Source organism: Leptodactylus fuscus, chromosome 7 (assembly GCF_031893055.1).
Source record: "Leptodactylus fuscus isolate aLepFus1 chromosome 7, aLepFus1.hap2, whole genome shotgun sequence".
In the NCBI taxonomy this organism is placed as follows: domain Eukaryota; kingdom Metazoa; phylum Chordata; class Amphibia; order Anura; family Leptodactylidae; genus Leptodactylus; species Leptodactylus fuscus.
Window position 1 is genome coordinate 63,465,836 of NC_134271.1, and position 19,121 is coordinate 63,484,956.

At 39.2% G+C, this 19,121-nt stretch overlaps 1 protein-coding gene across 1 annotated transcript in view; it reads left to right on the forward strand.

Annotated features, from left to right (window-relative positions):
• The window catches only part of LOC142213643 (cadherin-13-like), a 157,677-nt gene extending 141,340 nt beyond the window's left edge, over positions 1-16,337 (forward strand). Inside the window, exon 8 of the mRNA XM_075282044.1 lies at positions 8,576-16,337. Within this exon, the coding sequence (XP_075138145.1) occupies positions 8,576-8,583 (8 nt within the window). The 3' untranslated portion in view covers positions 8,584-16,337. The remainder of the gene's footprint in view (positions 1-8,575) is intronic.
• Positions 16,338-19,121: the final 2,784 nt, after the last annotated feature.

The following is a 19,121-nucleotide window of genomic DNA, read 5'->3' on the forward strand; positions in this document are numbered from 1 at the left end:
CGTCTGCATGGGGACTCCCCGAACGCAATACCAAACGCAATTGCAAGTGCTGTGCAGTAAAAGCACATGGACCCCATAGACTATAATGGGGTCCGTGTGCTTGCTGCGCTGCCATACGAATCATGCAGACAGTAAAGTAGATTGTGAACTACTTTCCTGTCCACATGTTCTGTGCAGAGATCTGGCGGCAAGCACACAAGACCCCATTATAGTCTATGGGGTCCACGTGTTTTTACTGCACAGCAATTGCGTTTGGTATTCCCGTTCGGGAAGAGGGGTCCCCATGCGGAATCCCACAGACAGAATACCAACGCAGATGTGAACAAGGCCTTACTGTTTTACATACCCTGACTTCTTATTTGACCTCATCTCTGGCTATTGGAGTTTGACCCCTGACATTGCCCCTGTCTGCTACCAATGTCTTCTTATGTTATCAGTAATAACATAAGTTAGGGGTTGTATTTTATGAAGACTTGCTAGGGTTAACTTAAAGCTTCAGGTATTCAACAGTATAAAATTTCCATACATATAGAAGAGCTTTAAGTCTCTTGGCACCCCAGAGGATCTTCTTATTTTGCTTATTGCTAAAACTAAGATGCCTGCATTTATTTAGGAGCCTTTTGAAGGCCTTTTAGTGCTGATCTGTATTCTTTTGATGTCTGAACCGTGGAGTAAATTTCAGAAGTTCTGACATCAAAAGAAGCACAAGACAACTGGTGAGAGTGTAAGTGGCTCTTGTGCAGATTCATTAATATAAATTGAATTTTTACTATATAGCTGTATAGGAGAAATGTCACAGACATTAGCCAAGTACCCTCCATCAAAGATATTCTGCTCCAGTCTCCGGTAAAATACATTTATCTTCCTGCCAGGCTTGCTTCAAAAGCTGCTGCCGTCAGTCAGTCTGAGCACTTGTGTTCGACAACATATTATGTAAATAGGGCTATACATTACCAGACAATGTACTGCACTACACAAGCATTGCACAGCAAGTCTATTCTCCATGAACTATGCAGTGAATTTGGTTCAGGTAATTTTACAATGTAGAGTGACCCCCTGGCAAATTGCATGTTTCCCTGCTGCTTATGAGCAATGGCCATACAATATTGTATCCTAGTGTATAGGGAATATATATACCTCCTAGGATTAAAATACAAAATACTAGTAAAATCAAAAATTCTCACCTTCCCTCCCCTTTTCTGGACCTCCTTGCGGCATCTGACACCCTGGATCCTCTTCTGGCCTCCTCAGGGATGTCATGAAGAGACCCCAGAAAGTAATAATTTTGCCTCCAGTTCTATCCTAACAAATTTGGACAAAAACAAACCAGTGGTGGGGCCACGGTGGCTCAGTGGTTAGCACTGCAGCCTTGCAGCGCTGGAGTCCTGGTGTTCAAATCCCACCAAGGACAAAAAAAACATCTGCAAGGAGTTTGTATGTTCTCCCCGTGTTTGCATGGATTTCCGTCCCATGTTTCATAAAAGACATACTGATAGGGAAAAAATGTACATTGTGGTTCCTATATGGGGCTCACAATCTACATTTAAAAAACAAAACAAAACAGTGGGTCAATGTGTCTGAACCCAAAACAAATCTTCAGAGGTTCACCCATCTCTTATAAATACCCCACTTCACCTCATGATATTTCCTTTTGCATGCAGCCCTGTCCTTAATTACAAACATACTCCAGAGTAGACAGGTCACTGACTTCAGCAAGATCAGCACAATCATCTCCTGCTGCTGTATTTCCATTCTATGATGTGATTGAGTATTATATCATAGTTCTTATACAACCCATCTTCTGCTGCCCCATCATTTCCATGATCTTTTTTAGTTAGATTATTCTTTCTCTGCCCCCGCACAACTTAACTACTGCTGGCACCACTCCTATCATTTTGTTGTTCACAGTAGATTTTGTCTCCGCCATTTTACAACCCATCGTCTGCTGTTTTAGATAATCCTTTAATAGTCCCACAGTGGGGAAATTTCAGTATGTTTCAGCTGCATAGTAATACAGATACATGATAATACACAGTAAATATTACAGAAGTAGACACACATATGCTGAGAAAGATATACTAGCAGTCCATAGCAGCTTAGGAACAGAGAAGAAAGAAGGAGTACATTCATAATCATTAGTTCTCTGTGCGGAGTGATCTTCGCTTGGTCTGATGTAGATTATACAGCCTGGTCGCGGTTGGAAGGAAGGACTTGCAATAGCGCTCCTTCTCACACTTGGGGTGAAGCAGACGGTCACTTACAGTGCTGCCAAGTGCCATCAAGGTCTCATACATGGGGTGGGATTTGTTCTCCCTCATGGAGGTCACCACAGACAGTATCCTTCTGTCACCCACCACCTGTACTGGGTCCAAGGGGCTCCCCAGGACAGAGCTGGCCCTCCTGATCAGCCTGTCCAGTCTATTTCTGTCCCTGGTTGATATACTGCTCCCCCAGCAGGCTACACCGAAAAAGATGGCTGAGGCAACCACAGAGTTGAAGAAGGCCCTAAGAAGTGTCCCCTGGACTCCGAAGGCCCTCAGCCTCCTGAGCAGGTAGAGTCTGCTGTGGCCCTTTCTGTGCAGCGCCTCCAGGTGATCAGCCCAGTCTAGTTTATTATTGAGGAGCACACCCAGATACTTATAGGTCCTGACTATCTCAATGCATGTCCCCTGGATCTCCACTGGGGTCAGAGCACTCCTCCGTTTCCCAAAGTCCACCACCATCTCCTTGGTCTTCCCAGCATTAATCCTGAGCTGGTTCCGCTGGCACCATTCAACAAAATCCTGGTTTAAGTCTCTGTATTCCCTATCATTGCCATCAGTGATAAGGCCGACTATAGCAGAGTCATCGGAGTACTTCTGTAAGTAACAGCTGGAGGAGTTGTGCCTAAAGTCAGCAGTGTACAGTGTGAAGAGAAATGGGGCAAGAACTGTACCTTGTGGTACCCCGTACTACAGATCACATGTCAGACACACAGTCCTGGGCTCTCACATACTGAGGGCGGTTTGTCAGGTAGTCTAGTATCCAGTTGGACAGGTGATGGTCCACACCACCAAGGTTCAGCTTCTCCCTCAGTAGCTCTGGCTGAATGGTGTTGAACGCACTGGAGAAATCAAAGAACATTATTCTCACAGTGTTCTCGGGTTTCTCCAGGTGAGAGAGAGCTCTATGAAGAAGGTGGATGATGGCGTCATCTACCCCACTGTCATGAGTTCATTGGTTACAAAGGTTTCTCCACCCTTACACAATTGAACTTTTATGAATACCATCTTTCTCCTGACCTGCTTGGTTACATAGTATTATATCTCCACCCCCACAAATCTTCTGCTGCAGTCATTATCGATATGGTCTCATTGGAGCACCATAGCTGGGGGGCAAGCAGGGCAGATGCTGGTTGTCCTGAGGGAACGCCAAATAGCTGCCTTTATGTATATAGGGTAAGCATAGTGAGAGGAGCTTCTGCCCCAGGAAATCCTTATTAACAGCTCTGCTAACTGGTTACATTGTGTCGACCTTCACTAGTCTTCTACTACTATGATGCAATTCCAACTTTGCCCTTCACAACTTTTGTGTTGCTGACATCATGCCCAAGAGTACGCAAGATTAAAACAAACGCTATAATTTTTAATGCAATTTTTCCAAAGTTACTGAACATTATACATTGGTGTGCACTAACATTATATTACATTACAGATATATATAATTCATTTACAAACTCAGACATTTGCCTATGACAAATGCCATGTTTTAGCTTGGTCACCACTGGTTAAGAAGTCTAATTCTTCAGTCAAGGATAAAAATATATTTGTCGTTCTTCTATAACTAACACAACAATGCCAGTCTCGTACAGTATAGGCTTTTAAGCAGACAGCTCAAACATGTGAATTACCACTCTGTGGAGAGAAAGTAATATTTTTCCTAAATTTGTTGCGCACTTTTGCCACTTAGCAATTATTTTCAAGTACTGACACATCCATGCCTGATGTAGAGCGCACTTCAGTGGCTCTTAATGTGCTTGTTGACGACTGAAAAATAAGGAAAAAAATAAAATAAATAAGTGTCATTGTTCCAAAGTACCATTATACAATAGTGTGTGAGCACATAATATTCCATTTAAGTAGCTGATAGCTCAGACTTATGTAAATGGCCTTAGTGAATAATGTTTTTTAGATATAACCCTGTAATATGGTATAATTTTAAAGATTGAGATACCAATAGCTTTTTTATTGTTAGCATGTGCAATACCATAGACTAAAATGGAAAAACTCTCCACTGTAAACTAGGGAACACAAGATGTGAAATGGACTGTGTGGCCATTGTATGGAGTCAAAAGTCGCTTCCACACCCCTTTAATGAACTAGGTCCTAACACAAATGTGAAGATGAACACCGATATTTATCCTCTACTATTGAGTCTTTGATCTCTGAATTAATCCTGCGACCAGGACAGATACAAGACAACTCTCATTCCTCTATGTTACATTAATCCCTTCACCTATCATTTATTAGTAACACAAAAATCTGTCATACGTAGCCCAGTTAATAAGAAGTCCCTATATTCAAGGTGCTGTGCTCTGAACAAGGACTGTGCAGTAATAAAGTACACTAATTCCCAACGCTTTATTGAATTAATTACGGTTAATTATGCTCCTCAGTAACAGTAGACACGAGCGACGGAGATACATTGTTCTTCATTGTTGTTTAGGTATTTTATTTCTAAGATTTACTTGGAAGTACAAGAACAGATATCACCTCCAATGCATCCCTATGCACGATCAATCAGTAGGACTGGTTTATAGGAACATTCTGTGCAAAACTAAGGCATTGTGTATTACCTTCTGCCAGTCTTCTGCCAGCATGAGGGGACAAAGCAAGATGCAAGGAGACTCCTATGTATCAGAGAAGTGTGTCCACCACAGCTATACCTCACTACTGTAAAATTGGGAACAGCACACTTTTTAGAGGTGGCTGTTTCCTTGAATATTTTTCTATATGAGGGTTTACCCTAGACTGCCTTGTTCCTTTTCATCAATACTTGTAAAATACCAGATATGGCTCCACTACCAAACAAAACCACCCTATTGTCTTTTCATTCTGGTCCATTCCCACATTCCTCCGCTTCTCCAATCTTTAATGTTCTTATTTTTCCCTTCATTATTTGTTTTCTATTCTTTTCTCTATCAATTTCCTTCTGTTCTTCAAATCATAGTACGTGTCTTCAGCCTGTGCCAAGTAATCTTACAAACTTTCTGATTCCCTAAGCTCTACTTTGCCATTTCTCTGCCACTTTATCAAATGCTGGGAACATTAGGCTACATAATGCCAAAGATAGCAAATGATTCTTAGCGACTACCTCTATCCCCTTGAAGTCTCATCTGCACCCTGGGTCCCTGTCAGTTTCTGCTTAGACGGTATTTCCTCCCCTTGTGCAAAGCGAGTTGTGTCGAATCACTTGAATTACACGTATTTATCTAACAATGACTGCTTTGCCTTTTTATCCCATCACTTCTCCACAGCAGCTGACACAATGGTTTAGCAGGTTTTACTGGAGAGATTTATTCAATGGCAGTTTTATTTTTACCCATGTGCTTCAAGAAAGACCCCTAACTGTGAACACTTGAGTCATGTTATTCACCAGCCATAGTGTTAAAACAAACGTGTCGTTAATTTTATGCTTGCAAGACTGCAACCAACTCTGTCCACACCATAGTAGAAGGTGTGAATATGAGCATTAAAACTATAATTATGTGTTAGTTATGGTTAAAAAGGTCAATACTTTTGGGAACAGAAGTCTGTACTGTATATCAATTAGAGAAGAGCATTATGCAACTTGTATCTGAGCCTTTAAGCAATACACAAATTTTTCTTGTTTGATACATTGGTTTTCTATCAATATCACGACTATCATTATAAATAGATGAATGATCTGTACACATTTAGTCTGCGAAATACAAACTTCTTGTAAGATTCTGGACGTAAGATGTGCTTCTCAGGCTTGTGATGGACATCTTAGAAGAGTGATATCAATCACCATCTTAATTCAAAGGTATGGGGGAGGTAGCTCGGTAGCAGCAAAGGTGCAGACCCAAACAGTCAAAGGCAGGGGCATGAAATGTGCAGCAAACTGGTGTATTTAGAAAAAAAAGGAAATTAAATAAACCTTCACTACAGGCACAAGATGAGCAAAATAAAATACACCCTTAACTTCAGGCAAAAACAAAACAAAATCCTTCTCGTCTGAGCGACTATCTAAACAGAATTGATAACCTAGCTATACATGTGGCTTACTACCAGCCACACAAACAAAACAAGCACAATATTGTATCACCAGACTCAGGGTTACAGGACAGATCCAGACGCCTCCTCTCACTCCCTGGATCTGCACTGGAGTACAGGATCTGAAGCCTTTTCTGACCCAGTAATGAAACAAGGACTCACACCTGGAGCTGGGGCCTACTCAAGACCCGCACTGGACCACACTTAAGTTAAAAACCAGGGGAAGATAAAGCGTGATTCTAGCACTCTGCATGTCACCTTCTCACAAAGAGTAAAGGATGGAAAAACCAAATAATCTAGAATTTGGCTTTTACACACTAAAAATATTTTGGCAAAATGTCATTATTAAATAAGTTTAGCCCACAGTATAGTATAGACTGACTGACTGACTGATATAAAGCCCCATTCCAATTTTTCATGTCTATAGCAGTAGTGTCAATTCTCTTTCTCCAGAAATGCAAAGGAATTAATAAAGCTCATAACCAAAGGAGAAGAACTGTCTGGTCTGGAGATGTTTTACCACTTTCTTGAATTGCATGCATTTGTTTGCAAAATCTGGTCCCAAAGTAGTGTTTAGAAGATATGGTGTTACACTTCGAACTTTGGACAGTTGAGGTGCAAGTAGTCAGGTTGTTAGCCCATATATAAGATTAAGAAATCACTATTGCATTCTCCTTACATTGCTTGTGCAAATCTTTAATAAGTGAACCAAACACTACAAGGTGATGGTGACTGCAACTGTATTCCGACATTTATGTAAAATCTAAACCATGAAGAAAAACAATTGGTGATCGCAAATCTCTCATGCTGCTTTATTTGTTCTTAGATTGTTCTTGTATGTATGTATAAATATTGTAAGATGGGCCTGCTCTTTACATGGTTTAGTCAGGCACTCTGCTGATATGAACAATGGGGTTTCATCACAGGCAGGACTGCCCAAATTAATTTTGGAGTACCTATCATATCCAAATAATACAGTCATACAGTAGCCAAAGAACCCTGCCCAACCAATAATTGCATTGTCTTTCCAATTTTGTAGAAGTGTAAGCTCTGACTGCCAGAGCAATAGGTCCAGTCTTGAGTAATGATGATTATCTTGAGTAAGATAAATTAGCAAATGGAGGAGGTATATACCATAATAAAAGAAAACTAGTTTGCTTATACACAGTCCAGTCACATTAATGTGACCACCTATCAAAATCCAGAAAAACCACCTTTCGCAGAGCGGAATGCTGTGAAATGTGCAGGAAGAGAGGGGATGTTGTGATGATGTTAACAGAGCCGTGTCCAGCTGCGCTAGGTTACGCGGTTGAGCATCTATGGCGCAAAAAACCCGATCAAGGTGGTCCCACAGATTCTCCATTGGGTTCAAATCTGGGGAATTTGCTGGCCAAGGGAGTACAGTAATCTCATCCTGGTGCTCCTCGAACCACACACATACACTGCGTCCTGCTGGTAGATGCCATCATCCTGAGGAAAAACAATTTGCATGTAGGGGTGAACATGGTCTGCAAAGATAGATGCATACTTGTGTTGCTCCATCGTGCCTTCCACAATGATGAGTGCACCCAGATGGCTGATGACACCTTCCTTCTGTAATTGGTTATTTAACGTTGACGTCAAAAGTAGGTGGTGGTCACATTAATATGACTGGACTATGTAGAAAGAGTAATGAAACCAGAAGTGGAAGTAGAAATAGGAAACATAACTATACTGATGGAGATAATAATTGGAGATTAAAAGAGGCTAAAGCCCCACGTTGCAGAAAAGCAGCTTTTTATTGTTGTCGATTTTGTTGTGTTTTTTTTTTTTTTTTGTGCCACAGCCAGGAGTATACTGAGCAGCAGGTAGAAGTATAAGGACTTCTTATATATTTCCCATTACTTTTTAGTCATTGCTGGCGTAAAAACCGCAACAAAATCTGCAACAAAAAAAGTTGCGTTTCTGCATCATGGGGCCTCAGCATTTTAAACTCAGAGGTCTGAAGAGACTATAATAATTTCACTTCTGGTTGTATCCAAACAAGTGAATCTTTTGATTAATTCCAGGCTTAATGAGGAATAGTGTGAAATGAATCCTGGACTGATGACCTCGACACTGAATGCAGCTATAGGCACAGTCAGAACACCATGTTGTAGCCTCCTTATGACAAGATTGTAACCTCACACCTCACTAAGCCTGGATACTATTCACCACACCGGAAACTGACAACTGAATCTATTGACATTGTTATCTGTGAAATATTCACTTGCATTTATTCATCTTTAATAAAAAGTCATTTTTTTCTGTTTTTTACATAGGTCTGTGAGCACTGGGAACTTTTTACACTGGCTATCACATCGCCATGGAAACAAGAAGAGGGAAAGTAAAAAATGTTTATCTGAAGATTGCAGTATACAGTTCCTTCAAGATCAGGCCTCAACTGCTCCAGACTCTGTTTAATTTGCAACCTCAATTAGTCTATAAAATGGTACACCAGTCCTTCACAGCCTCCGATTCTGCATTCTTTGTACAGTATTAATGGATCCCTGCTGGAGATACCAGTGCTTACAAGATTTTTTTGTCGGAAAGACAATGAGAACATTGTTTGGACTTCTCCTGCTGAAGGCTGAACACACTGATCATATACACACATACACACAGTTTGTTTTTACTTTGTTGTACTGATTACCGAACCTAAAACAGTTTGTCTGTCAGATTTGTGTGTACGTGTGCTTAATTTTAATACAGATCCGAGACCACCGCCCCTGAACCCAGACGCGACTCGTGGCTGCGAGCGACATGTTTCAAGTCAGCATGTTGTGTGCATTGAACCGAAACACTTTTAGAGAAATACAGCGAAGGAGTCCTTAATGGGTTCATGTTAATAAGATTACCAATCAGTATTTGACAAGAAGGCAGCAATGCAAAGCTGGGATGGCGAAATAACACATTAAGGATACATCCACATTGCAAATAAAATGTAATAAGATGCCACTTAAACACATTGTAAGCCTGTCAAAAGTAATTAGAGGACATTAACCCCTTCCTTTACAGGGGACAATTGTATCAATTACGTAGCGCACCAGTTACAAATAATGGAAGGGACTGTGTTTAAAGGTACATGCCCTCCGTTGTTTCTAATCTTGATTTTACGCATTTCATGCATCATAACCATACGCTTCTTTGTAAGGGTATCCAAATCTGCAAAAAAACCAGTCTGACTTCTTTTTGGTGCTTTAGGGTTTAAAGATATTACTTCTAAGTGGTCTGTGCACTCTTGTGACATAGAAAGTGTTATAACAATATGCAATTGTGTCTTCAGCAAAATTAGACAAGCGCAGTTTACTAAATGAATATCTATAAAATTGTAATATAGATAAAATATATATATATAGAATACATCAGATGGAATATTTTATAATGAAAGTTTAAGGCAAGTCTGTTACCTGGATATACTTCAGCTTTTATTTTGCTATGTAGGTAGTGAAAAAAGAGGAGCCTCTGGCCTTCTTATACCTAAACCTTTCCTGGGACTGTTGAACAAATCGGGCTGGTAAAAGGACAGTGTTGGGGAAGTCTGAATTAAAAAGTCAATTCTGGTCTGTTCTGGGGACATTCCCAGGCGAATAGGTTGGGGCCTGCTCTTTTCATTGGAAGCTGGAGAAAGTACCTGGTCAAAACCTTGAAGTGGAGTCATAACTAAACTAGATAAAATGCATTATACCCTGCCACAGTGCTGTATTAAATACACATAGAGACTAGGGTTGAGCCGATCTTGAGATTTCAAGATCGATTTTAAAATCCGATTTCCGATCATTTTCCAGCCGATCTCGATCCCGATCTCGATCGTGAAATTTGCTCGATCGTCGATCGGAATCCGATCTTTTCCGATCCCGATCCTCAACCCTAGTCAATGCTTTTCTATGGGAAAAGTCACTTTTGGGGTTGAGTCGATCTTGAGATAACCTCCGATCTCGATCCCGCTGGAAAAGATCGGGTCGAAATTCCGCTCGCCATCGTGAAATTTACTCAATCGCCGATCCGATCTTTTCCGATCCCGATCGCTCAACCCTAATAGAGACTTGTTGATGCCATTTCCAACTCCCAAAAATGTAAGTACATGTCTCATTTTGCTACTAATCTGAGATGAGAGTGAACTGGGTCTGGATGTCAAACCTCCAAGGATCACATACTGATAACCTATCCTGTGGATAGGCCATGGCTATAAAAATCTTTTGGGGCTAGAAAATCCCTTTGAAATGCACCAACATGGATCAAAATTGGGCCAAATTGCTATAGTTGGAGCCAATGGACATATTATCCATCGCACTTTTGGTTGTGCCTATTCATACTACTATTCATAAGATTGAGTCATCACTCACATACAGTGCAGTCTATCCGACCCACTATCTATACGACCTACTACAGTGTCATTTGTTGTCTTTTTGGCAACATCCATCAACTTTGATATCCTACGGGGTGGTCATCCATTGATTATTATTATAATTTGACCTTGATTAAAGGTCTACCTTTACATCAGGCTTCATTTCCATCTCAATATACCATATTAGATATTTCCAGCTATGCAAATTATGTAATTTCATTTTCACAACTTGCAGAGTGTTTAGAACTTTCTTGTCACCACAGGGGGATGGTCGGTTCAGTGTTTTATTACTTGATTTTTTTTTTTAGTCTTCCTAATTTGTGATTGATAGTTATAATTAAAGCACATTAGTCCTGGCTGGTTGCATAGGTATAAAAGTATATAAACATACAGGAAAAATATTTTTTATTCTCTGGGAAGTGCGAGTCTGTGATTTTTCTTTTTCTTTTCTTTTTTTATTCAAAAAAAATGGAAGTGAGAAAAATGTATCATTATATAATCTGTAAATGCCACCACTAAAGCTCACACCAAATTTTTATAAAGTGTTCTACTTGTGATGGACAGTAGGGTTCCTTTACAAATCACCAGTAACTAGGGTTTGATCACATGCACAAGTCAAAAGAGTCCTTATCAGCCAATCACCTGCCAGATTTTGTTCATTTAGTGCATCGAGATTGATTCAAGTTGGCATCTGATTGGTTACTATGAAGTGCAGTGCAAATGTTCTATTGTAGGGCAAATAATAGGAGTGGGATTTCAATGGCAACCAAACAAATTGCAGATCTAGTTCCCATGCAGACAGTTGCTTCATCTTAACTTGTTCCGCTTTTCATTAATTAATCTGTTATTTAAACCTAACCCAATTTTTGGGAATATTTAGGTAGCAAATGTATTGTGCGGCCATATTTGCAGACCCATATGGTTGTTTAGTAACTATTTCTATTGTGTTTTTCTGTATTTTTTTTTTTAACAAGATACATAGTGCCTGATGTTTTAAAATTGAGAAATTTCCACTTGGTCAGAATCAACCAGTGTTCATTGGTCATATTCAGAAAAAGAGAAGCTTGGCCTCTCAATGGTTTCTTTTAAATGTCACGAAACCAGAGGTTATAACAACCAATTGTTCTTTTTTTCAGTAGTGACGTAAATAGAAGACAAACACAGAGTAAAACAATGATATAGTAACATATATTTCAGTATCTTAGAACAAATTGTACAATAGCCACATCTGCTTTTGGATTCCGTCCGGGCGAGTCCGAATGAAGTCCAACGCAATACCTAACGCAACTGCAAGCAGTGTGCCAGTGAAAGCACACAGACCCCATAGACTATAATGGGGTCCGTGTGCTGGCCGCCAGATCTCCGTAGGGATCATGTGGACAGGAAAGTAGTTCACAATCTACTTTCCTGTCCACATGGTTCGTGCAGGCAGCGCGCGGCAAGCACATGGACTCCATTATAGTCTATGGGGTCCATGTGCTTTTACAGCACAGCACTTGAGTTGTGTTCGGTATTCCATTCGAGTGGGTCCTCATGCGGACTCCCCCGGACAGAATACCAATGCAGATGTGAACAGGGCATTACTTGAATAGCTTTAACATTATTGGGGAAAAAAATCTAAATATTAAGCAAATAAATTAAATAAACATTTCGTTTTATTAATGTCAAATTTTATTAGGTCACCTGGTCAGAAGGGAAACCATCATTCATCTCATGTACTGGGTAGAATAAGAGGTAGGCAAAACCTGTGTCCTCACATCCACATTTAAGAGGTATGATATATCAAAGTAATAAAAACAGACTAAAGATATAGGAGTCATTTTAATTAAAAGGCAGTATTATAAGCTATCTAATAAGTTGACCCAAAAAAATCTATACATTTGGATGTTTTTGTTTTTTATTTATTTTAATTCTGACCTCATGCAACCAAATTTTCTTGTCCTATCTGATAAATGTTGTATAGGATGATCATAATTGGAGTTTTCCGATATATGTAATATCTCTGAGCCATGATAAAGATTCTTTTTCTTTACTAAGAAAAATGAGAGAATAATCCAGATGTTACATATCTGAAATCTTCTCTTATTGGTATATTTAGAAATGACTGTAAACAATATTTATTCCACACAATTAGACAATACTAGAGAATCAGAGCCAATAAGGCTAGAAGTGAAGTAACATATGGCTTTCTGCATGAAAAAAAAAACTGAAAAAAAATACATCATAAGTTTCCTTACCTATGAGCTCTTGAAAAAGCTGAAAGCATCTGGCATGCTTAATATGGCGTTAAGACACACAGATAGAAAAGGTCACCGCCTGGCATAGTGCCCATGGAAACAATATTTTAGGTTGCTTGCTAAAGCTTAAAATAAAATGTTTGATATGAATTGTCTCTAATGAATGGTTAACCTTCCAGTGGAAGAAATGTCTGATATGATAGCTTGAAAAATTCAAGTTATGATATCATTGTTCATCTGTATTGTGTAAAACTTCTAATACACAATGCTATCTAATGCTCACATGAGAAATGGGTCAAATATGAAATGGACAATAAGGTAGATTTGTAAATGACAAAAGGATAGACACCAAGGGGCAATATAGTTCAGTATATCAGACAATAGGACGAAGTAAGTATTTCCGTGAGTGGTTTCTTACCTCCCGGGGTTGTGAACAGTCACAACACCATAAACAGCCTGTAATAATCCCAATATTGGTGGCAGCAGTTTTCCCCTTGACATTAACCATAGGTTATGTACTCAGCAATGCGAAGTGTACTGGACCAATCAGGTAAGGAGGACTATGGGTAAATCTCACTGGAGTCTCTCGAAATTCCTCAACAACTTTATTGTATAATAGGCACTACATGTTTCAGGCTGGATCCTTTCTCAAGTGAAATTAAAACTGGCCGGTAGCCTATCCGCTGAGTTGCTAGCAACCAGTTACCAGTCTTAATTGCACTTGAGAAAGGGCCCAGCCTGAAATGTGTAGTGCCCGTTTTACAATAAAGTTGTTGAGAAATTTCAAGTAAGACTTAGTTGGATTTGTGTGCCCTTTACCCATAGTCCTCCTTATCTGATTGGTCCAGTACCCTGAAGGTCCTTTGCATTAATAAGGTATATTTACCTAGACTGACATTCCCTATGCTAATGTCTACTGCAAGAGTGAGGTGTGTCTAATTTATTAAGAGACATGCCTTATAAAACATTATATGAATCTCTGACCTTCTGTGCATCAAACGCCCAAATCTGCACCAACTAGGAGCTGGCAAAGAGATGAACAGGAGCTCGTATTCTATCCCATGAAATCACACCCAATTTATGGAACATGGAGCTGAGCAACAGAAAAAAAAAAAATGTGACTTTTAATGCCAGAAAATTGTAAAAACATAAATTTCCACATTCTCTCATGCTAATGTTTGAAAGCATTTATTAACACTTTCCAAATTTCTACAAGATATTTCTGAAATGAGCCAATCCTTTCACTTTTAAATGAAGAAGGTTTGGAAAGGCTTTGAATTTCTTGGCTCATGAGATGTCATTGATGCTTTCTGCACTAGGATCTAATATCTGATTCATCGGAGGTCATGCTGACCATTGAGTCCTGAGTATCTAATACCTCTGTTTTCCAAGCTTTTGCCATTGGTCAACATTGGTCCTTGCTATACGAGTTGTTATATGGCCCAACATGTCTCCTGTCCTTGTTTAATTATTTACATAATTTAGCCCTAGATCAACCCAAAGTAACATCCCAATCCATATTTCCATTAGATGATATCACTTTCTTGGCAACCTTTTTTAGTCTTTTTTTTTGTATCCAAGTATCAAGAAAGTTGATAGTTTTGAAGTGTGGAAGGACCCACATCTGGGTAACACCGTAAGGCTTATTTACCTAATTGTGATTGCCCCAATTCAGATCAGATAAAGGTTTAAACATATTCCTGTTCTTGATTCTTTATAAGAGATAGAACAGAGGGATGAAAGACAGGTATAGTTTGTGTGGTCCTGCTTTGTAGATACCATATGTGATGCTTAGTAATAGAATTTTGATTGGTATCACTGTTGAAGGGACAGGTATCCACAAATTTTAGAAGTTCCAGGTTTTGGCTGTTTGGCATCTTCAAGTCCCTGATGATATTCCAGGTTCTGACATTTTGCCAAATAGTTTTGCTCATCTGAAAGGTGTTAGAAATTGGAAGAAGACAGTTTAAGAATTCTTATTTCCCCCCAAAACATTCATATCATACATCTTGTACCTTCTTCACCTCTCCCAGTTGCCTGTGAAGTTTGATAAGAATAAATGAATGCTTCAAATCAAGTCTTGTGTCATATTCTCCCCATTGCTGGAACTGTACATCTCCTTAATGACTTACTTTAGCCTATGTATATGTCTTAATCACAATGACAAGTATCCATGTGAGAACTTTAAGGACTGTGTAGATGTTTGATTACGTATCTATTAACATTTCCTAGAGGAACCTCAAGCATATTCCAATAAGTTTTAAGGACATTTTTCTTGTGTAAATTTGTATTGGCTCTTTTATCCAGACATCCAGCCATTTCAACCTCCAAACTCCAAAAGGCCCCCTGGATTCTTGGACACTTAGATAAGCAGAAAGGTGTCATTGAAACTTGTGAAACAAGTCAAAGAACCGTGTCCTAAAAATCACCTGATCTGAACCAGATATTTTGGTGACAGATTTTCTCATAGAGCTTTCAATGCAGTGATATCCTTAGCGATAATATGAAAAACCTTCCTGGTTGTGAGATAAGGTTGTCACTTCAGTTAGTCTTTCAGACACCTCCGCCCCACCTTATTAGTTGAAGTAGATCATCATTTCTTCCTTGACTGAAAACACTGCAATAATACTTTTTTTTCTGTCAGAAAAAACCTAACTCCTAAGTATCTTTTTCTTACGATATGGTGTTGTTGACCCCCCACTGGTCTTCTCGTACTAATATGGTCACATTTCTTAGTGATTTAGTGATCTGAATTGGTATTCCACTGACTGGTTCAGCAGTCTCATACAACTGAGGTTTTAGATGGTTTATTTGTATGGGGAAGTCACTTTAAAAAAATTGACATGTCAATGTGGACATTGGTGGAGTCACGAAGCTGAAACCCTTACCTGTTTCCAGAACTAAAAGTGCTCAAATACCTTCAGCAAGGACACGAGATTTGAAACAATGACTGTAAAGGATGTTCTGTCAAAGATTTCCACTGCTGGAGATAGCTTGGTTGCCACCAAAAGGATTTGGGTACCCATTACCTGTATGAAATAAAACCACTGGAGCTTCAAGTTTGACCAAAGTGATCTTCCATTCTGTATCTGATATGTTGGAAGATAACTTTTAAATTGGTTTTCCCTGGAAAGGATCCTTGATATTACACTTTCTTACAAGACAAACTCACAAAATGGCTGTATCCATTGTCAGATGGCAAACTGAAGAGGTCTATAAAATCTGGAAAAATATCTGTTGTTTTCTTTTTAGTTGCTGTTTTCTGATCTAATTTACAATATAACAGTCGATATTTTTTTCAAGCACATATGGTTTGACACTGGTTCCAGGCCCTAGTTGCTGAACTGCTTGCTGTTCCTGAGGTGTAAATAAGCATTTTTTGATTCATGATGTGGTTGCAAAGAAACTTGTAATTTATTTGTGAGATGCTAAAATAAAGGAAATCTGAACTTTTGCCTACTTTGGTTTAACAGATGTGCATTTTTTTCCTCTCTTGGTCTACTTTTAAACAAATGTTTCAGACAACCCTATGTCCACTGCTTCCATCTCTGGGTTACTGTGTGGAAGTTGACTGCCCAAACGGAAACCTGAACGCAGATGTTTATAGGGCCTTAGCCATATGCTATCAAGGTTTACATGCTCTACAGTTTCAATGTCTTTATGGGAACTCCATTTGACATTAGTAATTACTGTTTACTTTTTCTTTAAGAGCTGTTCTTCTTCAATATGCTACTGTCATGGTCACTTGATAAAGGGACAATTCACTATAAACTGTCCTTTTTTTCTAGACAAGTCCCTCAATGATAATCTGATGACAGGGTATCTCGCTGCTGGGAAACGTCCTGAAGCACCAACTTTGTTCTTATTGAACCAAAAAAGCTGTAAAGCTGCACATACATATTAGGTGTTTGTTGGATGAACCTGACTATTTTGGCGCGGTTCAGTCAACCATGTAATGTATATGAATCCTTCCTACGAATGCAGAAGAAATAAGAATCCACATTTGGATTTCAGCAACCCAATCCTTTTGTTTACAGGGAGACAATCTGTTTCCAGACCTCAATAGTTGACCTTGCCCTCTGGTACACAGGAGTGAAGGAGGGGAATAACATATATGATAGTGTTTTACTGTCAGAAAGGAGAAAAATAACATTTTAATGCCAAAAGCAGCAGTCAGTCAGCTTCTAGTCAAGGAAGGATTCTGCAAAGAGAGACTATAGCACAAAAGGGGGCACAATTACTTTGCGGGGGGCACTGGCAGAGTATGGAAATAAGGTAAAGCTTGTGTATATAGCAGTGGTTCTTAACCAGGGTTCGATCGAACCCTAGGCCATATGCATGGTTCATTTTGTGTACCAGTAAAAAAAAACATATACCTATGTGTTGAATTTGGAAAAAAATCATATTTGATTTATCACTAAAGAAGGGTTCAGTGAATGCATATGAAACTGGTGGGTTCGGTACCTCAAACAAGGTTAAGAACCACTGGTATATAGACATGCTGTGAAAAAGTCTTCATGGTTTAGGCCAAGATAGTGAACGAAAGGGAAATGTAAATGCTGCAAACATATTTAAGGATACAATGCAATTGACTGTCTTGAGAAGTTGTGCAGAGGGGCCAAGCTGAGTGTTTGCACCAGGGTCTATGCGCTTTTAGTTACACCCCTGAGTTTTAGGGTGCATTCACTGTAAAGACGTTACTGTAGGTTCCAGACTTTTGTCTCCTCCTTTGAACGTTTTTAACTAGGTGTTTATATGGAGAACACTATATGGCCACCAGATGCAAAATTTCAGCAAAAAGAATCCCTGTGCTATTGTTTATGGAAAACTCCAGTTATTTAACACGTTGCGGCCTCATTATAATAAGCTGCTAAGCAATTCAGCACTTTATGACCCTGACAGAGCTGAGATAAATCCTTCCTGTGATTCCCCTGAATGTAGATACAGTGCTCCAGGTTCTGCTCACTCCGCTCAATGCTTTGATTTAATTGGTATGGCTTTCACGCATCATTCCCGAGAAAAAGGGGGTCAATTATCGTAAATCCTCAAGTTATCACACAACCCAAGTCATATTTCCTATTAATGTGGCCAAATTGAATCCGTTTAGTGACTTAATTACTGCTGGTGGAGGATTTTCATTATTCACCCGCATAAATACTCTAAATAAGGTTTATTATCCTCAGATAAAGTCATTTTTTCCAACCAGCTCAGTCATTTGTACTTCATTACGAAACATGTATATCTTGCAGTTTTATAGAGGTAAATACTGGACTGGAGAAAGGCAACATGTCTGCAATAAATCCAAGTAAACTTAATTTATTTGGTTAATTCATAGACAATGTACTTATTTTTCAGATGCTTACTTATCTAAGGCATTATACACAACCATATTATAGACCTGTGTTGGATGTATTCATAATATCTAATGCAGTACACATATATAGGGATAGACCTATACTGCGTCTTCATCCCCCTTGAGTTTTTTATAGATATACACCCCATTGCTTTTAGAGAATAATTTGATGCCTAACATCAACCAGCAATATATAGAGTACCTATGAGTCCAGTGAAGGGAATGTGCATGAGCCAAATTATATAATGCTTCCCATCAGGCACAAGTAAGGAACATTAAACCCCCTTTGTTTTCAGAAGTTTCAACAATTTTCTAATGAGCCACAAGTATCTTGTATGTTCTCCTTTTTGGCAGGGGTGAACCTAACCCCTCTGCTGCTTGATATGAACTATAGAAAGACACCCTCCCCCATTTGCAAATGAAAAAAAATTCTCTTATTTGGCCCCCACATAGTGTAACACCCCCTTTTATTTTTATTTTGACCCCCACACAATATACAAGCCCCTTTTTTGACCCTTTTTGTAACCCCAATGGTATATGACCCTGCTTTTTATGCATCCCCAATAGTGTATGACCCCTTTCTTATGGCACCCCCACAGCATATGATCCCTTCCTTATGACCCTCCACAGTATATGAAGAGGAATCTGGCCTGGACATGATGGATAGGTGAGTAAAATAATAATACAATTAAGTACCTAACCCCAGTTTATTCTATGAGACGAGCTGAGGTCCCTGCCTTTTGGTGCCAAGACATTATTTTTATTTATTTTTAGAGCACCATTAGTTCTACAGTGCTGTATATTTGAGGGTTTACATACAATACACAAAATACATAAAACAATTAGGCCCTGGCCCACAAGGGCTTACGATCTATGAAGAAAGATGGATA